This window comes from Macadamia integrifolia, chromosome 8 (assembly GCF_013358625.1).
Source record: "Macadamia integrifolia cultivar HAES 741 chromosome 8, SCU_Mint_v3, whole genome shotgun sequence".
Taxonomy (NCBI): Eukaryota; Viridiplantae; Streptophyta; class Magnoliopsida; order Proteales; family Proteaceae; genus Macadamia; species Macadamia integrifolia.
The window spans coordinates 8284276-8298765 of NC_056564.1; the positions used below are offsets into that span (position 1 = coordinate 8284276).

A 14490-nucleotide genomic window follows, 5' to 3' on the forward strand; every position below is an offset into this window, starting at 1 on the left:
TATATATATATATATATATTAGATTTTATTTGTTCTCTGTAAATATATAATAAGGGAAAAGGTTGGACCGTTGGACATATATTACCCAGTTGGGTCAGACAAGGAAAATAAAGGAAAGTACAGGCATGGGCTAGCTCCTGGTAACTTTGAAAGGGCGGGCTCTCTCTCAAAGCGTAGTCAAGCTGTGACAAAAGAAAAAACCCCATCTACCAGGGAATAAAAAAAGGTATTTATCGAGATATTCCTAACCAAGGGTGTTTATGCATACGAGAAAATTCAAATATGTGTCCTATTTTTGTCATTACAAGGGTGAAGAGACCTATATATGAAAACAAAAAAGATAATGTTGGATCCTTATAGATATATATGTTCAGTGGATTTTAATTCTCCACTTTCTTGATTCGTCTATGGTTTCTCAATTTGGACTTTGAAGATCGGGTCGATTTTGTTGATATCAATCTAATATTGATTTGGATCTGACGGATCTATCTCTGATTTTCTTTTAAAACTTAGATTTTTTACTTTTAAGTTTTAATCATTAATCGGCAGACCTCTGTACCGATATGTGAATATGAGATCAACCCATAATTGGTATTTCCCTCCTCTATAATGTATTGGCCAAATTTTCATGTAGATGTAGCCAGCCAAAACTTTTGTATTTTTGCGAAAAAATCCTCTAGGTCTACGAGTAGGTTTTCCTGCAATTCATGCTTTGGAACATAGAAAGGATCCTCTATGCATGCCATGGTTTGAGGAATTGGACTGGATTACATTGGTCTGAATCAACTGAATTGTACTGATCTTGATCGATTTTGATTCTTAAACAATACTTTATCAATGGATCAATACAAGCAAAAGGTAAAATAGTTAAAAAAAAAAAATTTAATTAAATTATTTTGCACATAGAGATACCAAACATTTTCTCACAAAAATCATTTTTGTCAAAGTAGTTACCAAAACATTTTTATATTTTGATAAAAATGGTTTTCATTAATGATTTTTGTTAAATAGATAAAAAAAAAAAATGATACCAAAGTGGGCCCAAGATATATCTTCTTTTAACTTTTTTGATAACAGATTCCCTCTTATAACTAATAAAATATAATTTTTCTTAAATTATCGAGAGTTTTAGTTGTAACCACATTGATTACAAACTAGACTATAATCGTTGCCTCGATTCTGTTATGTAGCAACTCAGATTAGGCTAAACATTCGTGGGGCATATTGATTTTAGGCCCTCAATTCATATGTTAATTTTTACATTAATTAGAGTTTGCCATGTAGATAAGAGAGTGCATGCATATATACAGGAGTGTGTAACATTAGAAGGATGTGTAAATATCATGGTAGTGGGTTACTGTGCTAGTCTCCCTGAGGATTAGTTGAGGTGAGCGTAAGTTGGCTAAAAAAAAAAAAAAAAAAAAAGATAAAAAGATTTGTATATGAATAAATTTGAGGTTGAAATTTGGCATATGTCCAAGCCATGCATTTTTCTTTATAACCAATTGTAAGTTGCCTCATCATTCATCTTCTATCTTCTACATGGTAGAATTAGACCATGGTTATAAATCTAATTGAAATCAATGTAGTTACAACAAAATAATTTCCTTAAATATTTGAAATAACCCTTTCTTCTGGTCATCTAACTCTATGAGGCACACTTGGACCTTGGCCTCGCATTTTTCAACGCTAGTGAAGTCCTTGCCTGAGGGTTAGCCACTTGATCAATGCCTCTCAAGTGCATCAGTGCTTGGTTTGTACCAATTTCTTTGCTTTCCAAGAATTATGGCCTTAGCCCTTGTCCTATGTCGGTATGTACTTGTCCCCTATTTCATTCTCTATGTGGATCTATTATGTAATAGCCAATAAGCCCTTGAATTTAAATTTAAAAAAAAAAAATTCTCTACAAGAAATCTCCCTTCACCCTTGTTGGTAATAATTTTGGATTGAATTCCTTTGTGGTGCAAGAGGACGTCTGGTGCGCTTCCAACAGCCATAAATATTCAGGCACAGAGCCCAAAACAGTTGCACACTGCCCAAGGCATTTTTGGGCATTGGATGTATGCCAAACATCCTGTTGCACCACAAAGGATCTAAGTCCAACAATTATGATCTACTTTCATATGTCAATCAAAGAATAATCAATACATGATACATCTAGGGTTCATTTAGAAACATGAAGGTCGTTAGCTAAGCTGAAAACACAGGGCACATGTCAATCCATGTTAGATGATGAGCGATCCAATAAAAAAAAAGTGTAATTATGCGTGGTTATAGAAGATAAGATTAAAAAAAAAAAAAAAAAATAGAGCTCCCTATGGCTCTCTCTCCTCTTCAAAGCAAGAGTGGAGATGTCTTTTCACAAATGGAAGAGAGAGATAGACACATGAAAGCACTAGCTAAGGTCATACTCCAAGACAGTTGGGTCATTGTATAATGTATTGTGCTACAAAAAATCAGATATTAGAGAAAAAAGAGTGTGGAGGGCAAGGTTTTAAAAACAGGAATCAGTTTGCCAATTCTAATGATTCAGATCGCCATGAATCTATCCCAAGAACCATAGAATTGGCCATATGATTTGAAAACCCAGTAAATCTTGGCGGGAATATTTCAATTCAAAATGAAAGAAATTGGGATCAATTCCAAGGCAAATTGGCCAGTTTGCGATATGTTTCACCTATTTTTGAAACATGGATGAGGGCGAGCATCGCTTCCGTAGGATCAATGAGTGATAGTGGGCATGCCAAGACTCTCTTGTTTCGATTCTAATATCTAATTACATTCTCATTGCTCTCTCTATATTATATAGGGAAATTTACCATCACTCCCAGCACTCGGCCTATATTTATGAACTCTCCTATCTTTTATTTATTTTTGATATTTTCTTGCTTTTGGGATTTTACATCTCTTTCTCTCCTCAATTTTTTAAATATCCATATTACTCCTTTGCACTTATAACCTATTAAACCGTTTTCTAATTTTTTGGTCAAAACATGCTTTTATTAATATAAGAAAACAACCAATCGGCTTTGTCCTTTTATTATTACTTGGTTTAAATATTGCTTTGTTGGCTGAAACTCAAACTCCTCCTTAGCTCCCGTATCATTATTTTATGTTTTTTTTTTTTTTCTAAATGCATTAATATTGAGTCACTTAAAGATATTATTTATTTATTATTATTATTATTATTATTATTATTATTTTTGTCTCATCCATCATCAAGGTTATTGTTTATTTATTATGTTTTTTAATCGATATTGGATTGGTATCGATCTCAATCGATATTAATTCTGGTTAGGATTGTGACACATGGCTTTAGAGACTAAAAAAATTTGATAAAAGTATTGGATCTATGTTGTTCTCAACCAATACCGATATTGACCACTTAATCCTTCCGCCACAGTGAAAAGAGATTTAAATTTATGAGAACTCCCCACCATCTAATAGAGGAATGGGACTCATGTAAAGTATTGATTTTTATTCCCAATCAATTTGAACCAATCAATTTTTGAAATAATCAATTTGAAAAAAAAAAATTAATAGGTTACAAGTGAAAAGAATGGGCAATCTAAGTATTTAAAAAGAGTATGAGAGAAAGGGATGTAAAAATCTAAAAGCAAGAGAGTATTAGAAGAAAAAAAAAGAAGTAAAAAGTAGGAGAGTTTTAGTAAATATTGAGCAACTGTAGCAGGAGCGATAATAAATTCCCCTACTATATAACGTTAAGCAGTTTTGGCGTAAGACTATCAGAGAGAGAGAGAGAGAGCACAAGTTGCAGAATCACATTCAGGTGCAGCTCAAATGGGGTCTCATCATGGTTTTGAGCTAATATCCAGGTGCAGCTCTGAGGGGAGATCAAACCAAACAGTGGCAGCAGACCTCGATGGTACCCTTCTCCTGTCTCGAAGTGTTTTCCCTTATTTCATGCTTATTGCTCTTGAAGCTGGCAGTCTTCTGAGGGCATTCCTTCTTTTGGCATCCGTTCCCATCGTCTACACCATTTACCTATTCATGTCAGAGTCATTGGCCATCCAGATCTTCGTCTTCATCACCTTTGCAGGTTTAAAGGTAAGGGATATTGAGCTGGTGTCGAGGTCTGTGCTGCCCAGATTCTATGCCGATGATGTGCACCCGGAGAGTTGGCGTGTGTTCAATTCCTTTGGGAAGAGATACATAGTGACCGCAAATCCAAGGATCATGGTAGAGCCCTTTGTCAAGAACTATTTAGGAGCAGACAAGGTGCTTGGCACTGAACTCCAAGTTTTGAAATCTGGTAGGGCAACTGGGTTTGTCAAGAAACCCGGTGTTCTAGTTGGAGATCTCAAGAGAGCTGCAGTGGAGCGAGAATTCGGGGAGGCTCGGCCTGATGTGGGCATGGGTGATAGAGAGACCGATTACAATTTCATGTCCGTTTGCAAGGTTAGATCTTCATCTTAACTTCCTTAATTACATTGATCTTCTCCTTCTTCATTGTTCTTTGGATTTTCTTTTTGATCTTTTGAGACTTTATTTCTGGACAAACTATTGTTTCAAGCCATGGATTATGGTAAACTTCCCTGCCTTCTATTGCCATAACATAGGGGAGGGGAGCCCTACGAGCGTTCCTCCCAAATGAATATCTAGCTGTGGCGGGGCAGTTGGATCTTTTCACTCCAACTGTGTCTGTATGTTTCCTATGTCAGATCACAGGGGTTTTTTCCCATATATGGTTTGGATGTATTCTTTTATCTTGAAAATTTGGTAAGAATTCATTAAATTGAACTTTTCTTTCATAAATGTTGTGATATGGGAGTCCTTGATTCTTCGTTGAAAATAAATACAATAGCATTCAAGCTTGTATTCTTCACAAACATTCAATGAGCTCAGATCTTAAATGACTAAGATGGATAGTTGGGCTCTTACTCATTGCTAGTACAGTAAAGTTGCCCACCGATTTGTCATATGGTTTTTTGGGGTCGAGTTTGAATCTGATGGGATCCTTCCTTTTGTCTATGAGGTATCAAATTGACCTAATTACTCTTATTCATGATCCAAATTATTAAGTAGTGGGATATAATGTGGGGAGGATAACTCTTCTCCCCACGTGAGGAGATGATATCTCACAATATTTTTTTGGCATTTTTTTTCCAAATCTTTTAGGGTTTTAACTCTCTCTCTCTCACAAAAGTGCAACAGAATTCACATGGGAGTCTGGTGTATAAATTGGGACCCATTCTTTCACGGGCGTATGTTAACTTCATTGCTGTATAGCTTCTGTCTTGTAGCACAGTACACCAATCAATCAATAGCCATTAAAACCGGTAAGGGGATAGGTAGGGGGTTTGAATGATGAGAGTCCAACTGTGTGGCAAGATTAGCCATTGTTGAAGATGATTGGATTAAAAAGGGTGAAAACGATAGACTGAGGCTGAATATTGAAAATTATGTTCATGTCGAGTGTGTGGAACTACTTCTACCAAAAAAAAAAAAAAGAGTGTGGAACTCCTGGTAGGTATCGAGTGATTTCCAGTCAAATTTTCCTTACAAAACTAAGCTGTCTTTGATCTTCACTTCTTTCACTAGCAAAATCACAATGATGTGAGGTGACCATGCCATTACTTTGGCCCCTACCCCATGAGATTGGCAGCTTCACCTGCAAATATTCCTCGTAAATACTTCTTTAATGAGAGAACAGTCTCATGTCAGACTGCTCCTCTGGTTCCAGTGATTGCAGTTAAGTTGTGTGATCTGATCCCTATTATAGGTTCTGCACTTCGAACCAACCATGGAAGCTAATTTAATGTCTTACTCCCATAGCTTTCAAAGCGTGCCCCCTGTTTCTGTAAAACCCTAGTTGTGGATTTAATGTGTTTTGGTCGATTTTGAGTTTTCATGGGAATTGAAACAGATCAGATCCTATAATGCTTCACCAAAATCAAGCCTGATCTTAGTGGACTATTTTCTCAACTCAACCTCACATGGGCCACGTTTCTTGGTGGCCCGCCTACCTAATATTGGAGAGTACTTCGTCTTTTGTTGGGTATATTGGGAAAAGAAAGCTGTTCCAACTTCCAATAGATTTTAAAGCTGTCAGTTCCATGAAAGGTCGTGAGACCCCCATCTTGTGAAACCCATTAAATGGAGAAGAGACGACATTTTTCACAAATTGGGTTCAATCTTAACCCATTCTACCCCACCACATGTGTTAGGATTTTAGTGAACCAACACATTTAATGGACTAGTATTGGGCCACAACCAATCTGCCCAATTTGCAGGAAAAATTTATCTACGAGTGGTCCAGATTTGGTAGAAACAGAATGAATTTGGATCTACTTTCCAGATGGGGATGGGAGGGTACAGATCTCACACCCTCAATGGGGTGGGGGGTTTACGTGGCATGGGAGAGAAACTTGATTCGTGAAAACCCATGAAACGAAGAAGTGATAATTTTCCAACAAAAACTAGGTCCAATTCCAACTCACCACGTGTGTTGGCATTGTGGTGGGACCATCATGTGGTGGGAAATAATAAAAACTGAACATGTGATGGCCCCATCACAATCCTAACACACTTGGCTGCCTAGTTTGCGGGAAATTTTTGTCCACGACCTGTCCAGATTTGGTAATGGAAGTGGAATTATGAATGCCCAAACCAAGCTGTGGATCTCACTTTGCGATGAACCTAATTTAGCTGTGCTCACCATGCTGTGTGTGTGTGTATATGTATGCAGGAAGGGTACAGGGTACCGAGGTCCAAGTGCAAGCCGGTCCCTAGAAACAAGCTTCTAAGCTCAGTGATCTTTCACGAGGGAAGATTAGTTCAGAGACCCACCCCTCTGATGGCCCTGGTGACCTTTCTTTGGATGCCAATTGGCTTCTTTCTCTCCCTCATCAGAGTCTACTTGAACATTCCCTTGCCAGAACGTATCGTGTGGTACAACTACAAGATACTTGGAATCAAGTTGGTGGTGAAGGGTAACCCTCCTCCTCAACCCAAGAAAGGCCAACCGGGTGTCCTTTTCGTCTGCAATCATAGAACCATCCTCGACCCAGTCGTCACTGCAGTCGCCCTGGGAAGAAAGATAAGCTGTGTCACTTACAGTATAAGCAAATTCTCAGAGATGATCTCACCCATCAAAGCAGTAGCATTGACAAGGGAACGAGACAAAGATGCTGCTAACATCAAACAATTGCTGGAAGAAGGGGACTTACTGATCTGCCCTGAAGGCACAACCTGCAGAGAACCCTTCCTTTTAAGGTTCAGTGCAATGTTTGCAGAGCTCACCGATAGGATTGTTCCTGTGGCGATTAATACAAAACAAAGCTTCTTCTATGGAACATCAACCCGTGGGTTTAAATTGATGGACCCGTATTTTGTGTTCATGAACCCAAGACCCACTTATGAGATCACATTCTTGAACCAGCTGCCCACTGAACTCACTTGCAAAGGAGGGAAGTCATCCATTGAGGTTGCTAACTATATCCAGAGGGTGCTCTCAGGGACACTAGGTTTTATGTGCACCAACCTCACAAGGAAGGATAAGTACGAGACGCTTGCAGGTACAGATGGAACAATCGCATCCAAGAAGGTAAAAGCCTAGCGTGAGCCAGAGACACCATGCAAGAAGCATGAGAATTTGATTCCTCTCTCTCTCTCTCTCTCTCTCTCTCTCTCTATACGTCTAGATTTTTATGTATGAGATATAACAGTAAATAATACAGAGAGGAATATTATTGGATGCAAATGTAAAATGGTACTAGATTTATATTTTATAATTTGATATCTAAAATTATAAATCGATGTTGGTACATTGTGATCAATCTTGGTAATTATAGATTTCCTTATCAGAACTTCCACGCATTGATTTAATGGCACTTTCTCTGTTCTAATCTTGGGGTGTGTATGACAATTTTTTTGTTCAAAATTAGTATTTTTTTTTTAATTAAAAATAATTTTTTTGTATTTATTTTAATTTAGAATACATTTGTACAAGAAAATGTTGAATGGTAAAATTGAAAAAAAAAAATTATTTTTGCTGCTAAAAAATAAAAACAACAACAAAGACATGTATGGAATGCATATTTACAAAAGTATATCTTCTCATGGAAATGATGGTAATGGTGATAGTAGTGGCAGTAATTAAGAGGTGCTATCGTACCACCTCCAACTACAATATCGGTGAGACTACAAAAGGTATGGAAGTATGTAGAAAGAGAGGTCTTCTTTTTATATGGTGGCACTCTACAATAACGGTGGGACTACAAAAGGAATGGTAGTATGGAGATAGAGAGGTCTTTTTTTAATATGGTGCCACTCTACAATAACAAAAGTCATGTAGAGTGCTAAAAAAAAGAGTCATGTATGGAATGCATATTAACAAAAGTATATCTTCTTATGGAAATGATGGTGATGGGGATGGTGATGATAGTGATAGTAATTGAGAGGTGCCACCATGTTACCATCAACTACAATATCGATGGGACTATGAAATAGATGGAAGTATGGAGAAATAGAGGTCTTCTTCTTATATGGTGGCACCAACTACAATAACGGTGGGACTTTGAAAAAGGGCTCTTCTTATATTGATTATGAATTTTTTTTTTTTTTGATAACATTTCTGTACAGATTATTACTTGCTTGTAATTTTCTTCTATTTTTTTATTTTTTATTTTTTTTTGGAATTTTCTTCCTATCAAAAGGGGGGAGGGGGGGGAATGTTTGTAAAAGTTGGACTTGGTTTGCTCCATGTAAATATATAAATATATATATATATATATATATATTAATTTTTTGAGTTGGGTGGTCTGTGGTGTGGGACTGATTTGATGAGTCATCTTTTCGATTCCCCTTGGCATAGCTTCTTTATACTTAATTGAGTGTCCAATTAATAATCCAAGAATTCCAATTAATTGATGATAGCACTTAAGGGATGTAAATACGGAGAAGAGGGCCCTTCTGTTGGATCTAAATTGCTGCGATGTAATATTATACCAACTATTGATGTTATGGCCTTTATTTGTTGGGTTGGTCCCTATGAAACCCATTAGATCAACACAGTCCAAACATTTTGGTTAACATACAGAACAAAGCTAATACTAGTACCGTAAATATTGCTTGACCAAGCCATACCACATGCGTTAGCTTCTCCATTGGGGTTCCCACGTCGAACGCTTCCAAGCTCCACCCAGGGGTGCATTAATTGGTATCGAATAATTTCATCAATAAATAGGTTGGTATTGAAATTTGATTTTGATATCGATTAATGAATGAGATTCCTAGTTTTACCAGCACCAAAATACCAATTAGCTCTTTATCAAAAAAAAAAAAAAAAAAAAAAAACCAATTAGGTTGGAACAGATTATTCTAGCTACAAGGTTTGAGGAATCGATAAAGGATCGTTTGAGATTGGCTGATTCGTATTCAATATTGATGGACAGATATTGATTCCTGGCCGATCGAGATCGATGGATCAATAGGAATCAAGAGAAAAAGTAATCTGATTTTTTAAAGAAAACAAAAGTAAATCCGTCCAATTCAAATCGATAAAGGTCATTCCAGATAGGTATTGGATATAGTATCAGATTGGTGTGAGCGATACTAATCCTAATACTAACTGCTAAATCCCAGCTGCAGGTGTGGTCTCCGCCTGCACAGCCTAAGATGAAAAGCTATAGTGATGCCTTTTGGTCAGTTAATCGGCAAAGTTTGTGGGATGGGATCGTGATCAGGGACTTTGTTTTTATTTTGGAAAATTATCTTGTACCATTCTTGTTTTTAAAATTTATCTGAGGTACCACCTAAAAAATAAAAAATGACAAACGTACCCCTAAAGTCTAACACCGTTAGTTTACAAATGAAATTACCTTTTTGATTGTAAAACAAAATATGAATAAAAAATGCTTCTTTTCATTTTAAACCCTAGGAAAAGGGCATATGTCAGCCTTTCGCTCTCAAAGTCGAACTCCGGTCCTCGCCCCCAAATTATCTCGGCAACGGAGTTGTCCTGGGGTGAGTTATTCTGAGCCACCATGGGCTTCACAAGATTGAAGGTAGGAGATGCTGAAGCTGCAGTAGGTAGTGATGATGCTGCCGTTTGGAAGCTAACCCATATGTCGGAATCAACAGTAGAGGTGTCAGACTCTTCGCATTCTGGTTTAGTAGCAGGATGGAAATGGTGGCGACGAGTTGGGCTTGCAGGGGCTGAAGTGGCGAATAGTGGGTGGCGGAAGGAGGCCATGGAGGAACTGTTGGAGAGGGAATCCCCCAGTCAAGCCTCATCTTTGGAGTTCTGTTGGTTGGGGATGAGAGTGGCGGAATAACAAGTGGGCTATTGGAGATGCGCAGAGGTGGAAGAAGGGGAGGCCAAGTTGCGGAGGAATGGTAGAATATAGGAGGATGATGCGTTGGCATCATAACGGGAAGGGCTTGGAAAGGAAGAAGAAACTGATGATATGATGGCGCTGATGATGATCTAGAAATAAGGGGGAAAAATGGAATTTTATTATTTTCTTTTTTTGGGTCATTTAATGTTGTCCCAATTGATACCTGCTTGTCTCTTGTGCTTCTAATTCATATGAAATTATTTGTTTTTGCAATTTGTAGAATCTGGGTATTTGGTCTCTGGATTTCTCCGTGGGTTATATCTTCTTGTTTTGCATTAAGGGTTTTGTGTTATTATTTCTGATTTGTTAAGTTCCAATTTTGTTTGACTTGTTGGGGAAATGGGTTCATGAAAGATTGATGTCATCAAGTTTCCCCACCCCACTTCCCTTTTCATGGGATGTTGTGAGAAATTATGATAATGCATTTTCAGAAGCTAAGAGGAGGTTTCTTGAGTTACCCTAGGGCTGCTAATAGCCTAATACCTTATTACTCTTCTTCTCAGGCGTTATTCAACCTCTCAGAGCCACAGAATTCTTTATCAATTTGGAGTGGCTTGCATCCCTGCTTAAGAAAAACAAACAGAAATTTAAGCAATGTTGCAAGATAAGAGAAGCATGATGGATTGAATGGATTGTTCAAATGGTCTCTCTGCCTTACTTGCTCTCTTCCTCACTTGTTCAACCAAGGCCTACGTTTTCTATTTTGTTCTTTTCAATCGAGACCAGAAGGGAGATGAGTTTATTAGTCAAGAGGATAAAATAACAAGTTTGCCCTTGAAGGGTAAACTTGTCATTTAAAAAATTTCAAACGTGACACATCATCACTTGACACTTGTGAGCTAACGAAATGGATTTAAGAGTAATTATTTTCTTAAAAAAGGGTGTATACATGTCATTTTTTATTTTTTAGGGTGGTATCTCAGATAAATTTAAAAAGTAGAGATGGTTCAAGATAATTTTCCTTTTATTATTTTATTTTTTACGAGAAAAGAAACGAGAATTCATAAAAGTCAGCCTCTTGTTATAGTATCTAAATTCTAAACCATCTTATTTAATTTGCAAGCATTGTTGAAGGGGAAGCTCTTGGAGTTCGTGGGGACATCTTTTAGGCTATTTCTCTTAGTGTAGAGTTTATCTTGGTTGAATCTGATTCCAAGAATACAATCAGCTATATATTACAAAGTCAATCCTTGGCTGAGTCTTTCTCAATTGAACTGTTATCTATCATATTTTACATTTGTTAGCATATTTCAAGAAGTGTAAGTTCTTTTTATATTATTAGAGAATCCAACTTTGAAGTGGACATTTTAGCCCGGCCGGAAGGCCTTGTCTAATTCGTGTAAGGTAGTGTATACACTCCATTCCGTGGTTGATGGAAAATTATATTAATTCTTCCTCCACGTATTCAACATGAATAAGTATATTTCTTATCAAAAAAAGAGAAGAGAAAGGAAATAGAAACCCACTCTAGGGTATTTTTAGAAAAAGGTGCATCTTGTTGTCACCAAATTGGTGAAATGAAAAATTGCAACTTCTTTTGATTGTTACGTATTATTTCTGAAGTTATTTAATGTAAAAGTAAAATATAATTTAATATATAAATGAAATGATGAATTCTTTTTGGCAAATCATGAAATGATGAATTCAACTAAGGGTGTTAATTGGTTCGATTTCGGTATATACTTTGCTAAGACCAAAACCTTGTCATTTACTAAACAGGAACTTTCTGAAACCGCAACTGTTTAGTAAATGGTTTCGGTTCCAAAGTTTTTAAATGGTGTCAGCTCCATGGTTTTAAACAGTTTTGATCGTGGTTTATTCCATACGGTTTCTAAACGGTTACAATCGGTTTGCTAGTTTATCGCATGTTTACTAAAATTTTCTTTTGTTGATAAATGTTTCAATCTTGTATCAAATTAAATGAGGTATTGTACAAGTAAGGATTTAATTATATAACTACATAATATGAGTAAATTATTGAATTAACTATTGGACAGCCTCTGTGGTCCTTAATTCTTCCTTAAATTAAATCATTATATTTTGTTAAAACAACTAAATATTTAATCGTTATACGGGTTAATCGGATTGATTTTGCCAATTTAAACGGTTTGATTTTCACGGTGTCATTTCGGTTTGAAACCAACAAAAACTGACCTGATCCATTTAACTAATCGGTTTTAAACTTGAAATCAGTACCAAACCATTTACTAACAGTTTTGCAGTTTTGATGTAAACAGTTCGATTCGATTTTGATAAACGACTTTGGTTTCAAATTCACATTCTTAAATTCAACCTCATTACAATGGGAGCAATGACGTTGGAGGGTACAACCGGATGGAAAAGACCCAAATTCAAGTCGAACTAAAGATTGCTCCCAACACCGCCGGCAATGAAATAATACTAATTGTGGGAGAGTTCAATTCACCGTGGTGATATCGCATCGATTAAAGAAGCTCCAGCACTCAAGCTAGATTCAGACCTGAAGTTATATTGGAGCCATAATCATATCCAAAGTAATCTATGTTCATCAAATTATTGTTTCTTTGTCTATCAACCTGCCTCTTTCAACCATTTTGGTAAAGGTGTCAAAGTCACAACCCGAATCTCCACCATGACGAATAACACAAATTAAACGATAGGGTTGTAGGTGGACCTGCATCTATCTACATACCTATAACGAAGGCACACGGGAAACAGATACAACTTCGTGATACTCTTGGACCCCAACTGGCCGGAGACCAAGAGAAAATTTTCCTCTGAGTGGGGTAGGGTGAGAGTTGCTTGGCCCCTTCCAGAGGAACAAACAGGCAGTTATGATAATTTAACATTCCTATCTAGGCTGTCTCTAATGATGATCCCATGTGATAGTAATGCTACATTCACTGATTTAATTCCACAATTTATGTGAAATGATAAAATTTATATTTATTAAAAAAAAAATTCTACATAATATTGAGAGGACAAAAAATAAGCTCATGATCTTTTACAAATCTTGACTATAAGTTTACACAAGATTTTTTCCATAAATAGCCATAAAAACAATGTACTATAGCAAATTTACTTTGAGTGGTATGAATTCCAGGAAAAATCATAAACGAGTTTGTGGACTTGAAACAACCTAATAAAATATACCTCTCTTGTACTTCTCTAATTCGGATATCTCACCACAGACTTCAACTTCTGTTTAGGTTTCTCTTGTTTTCATGTAGATAGATAAAAAAAATTATTGTAAAAATAGATATATATTCATTTTAACATTTTCATCTAAACTATGAATTGCACATAAATTTATATAACAAAATAAACATGCCAAATAAAGGTTAATATACTAACCCCCAAAAGGAAAAAATGGATTGACCAAGGTTAGGTTGGATTTTTCTCACTTTTGTTTTGGAATGAAATAGTAAATATAGTAAAAAGTTGATCTAGAAAATAGATGGCAACTATGATTCCAAGATTGATGAGGTGGGTTGGTCCTCCATGTTTCTATATAATTCCAATTTCTTTGTGGTTTTTATAAACTTCGAATATATAAGGAATGCACAACCCTCACAAATCAGGAGCATTTTACAAGGATTCCACGAGGAAGGAAGACAAATTTGGGAAGATTTTGACTTCTAAAATCTGAACTAAATCCAAGGAGATATTAAGTGGCTAGTCAAGGGATCGAGCAAGAAAGATTAGCCATGAAATATTTCTTTTTTGTTTTTGGATGTGATTATGACTATGAAATCTTCTGAATCTATAAATATTTGTAAGATTGTTAAGTCCTTGATGAACTAGCTCGAATTTAGGCTAGAATAATATAAGTAAGTTAAACCATATGGTGTACTAATAGTTGTTTTGTTTTTCATATGAAAAAAAAAATAATTCATTTCACAAAATAAAAAAAAAAATCCATCATTTAACATGCATAAATTACATCAACCAATCAAAAAGAATACATTTCTACCCAAAACAAAAAAAAAAAAAATACATATTATTTATTGGCAAATGGCAAGCACACACGAGGCCATGAGAGCAACAATACCCATTAAACTCATCATTAAACATGAAGCTTGACCACCGTGATTCACGACGCTAATCAAAGTTTTCCTCCTTTTACAGTCCCTTTTACTTTTTCCACTTC

General features: G+C 36.2%; 1 protein-coding gene across 1 annotated transcript; it reads left to right on the top strand.

Moving 5' to 3' along the window:
- The first annotated feature begins 3737 nt into the window (after positions 1 to 3737).
- On the top strand, positions 3738 to 7799 carry LOC122087527 (glycerol-3-phosphate 2-O-acyltransferase 6-like). Its single transcript, XM_042656684.1, has 2 exons — positions 3738 to 4419; positions 6710 to 7799. The coding sequence occupies exons 1-2, from the start codon at positions 3802 to 3804 to the stop codon at positions 7577 to 7579; spliced, it is 1488 nt and encodes a 495-aa protein (XP_042512618.1). The 5' UTR covers positions 3738 to 3801; the 3' UTR covers positions 7580 to 7799.
- The last annotated feature ends 6691 nt before the right edge of the window (positions 7800 to 14490 follow it).

Bases quoted from the DNA above. Each gene is read 5' to 3' on its own strand.
- LOC122087527 (XM_042656684.1), top strand. From the start codon at position 3,802: ATGGGGTCTCATCATGGTTTTGAGCTAATATCCAGGTGCAGCTCTGAG. The intron at 4,420-6,709 runs GTTAGATCTTCA...ATATGTATGCAG, and splicing joins ATTTCATGTCCGTTTGCAAG to GAAGGGTACAGGGTACCGAG.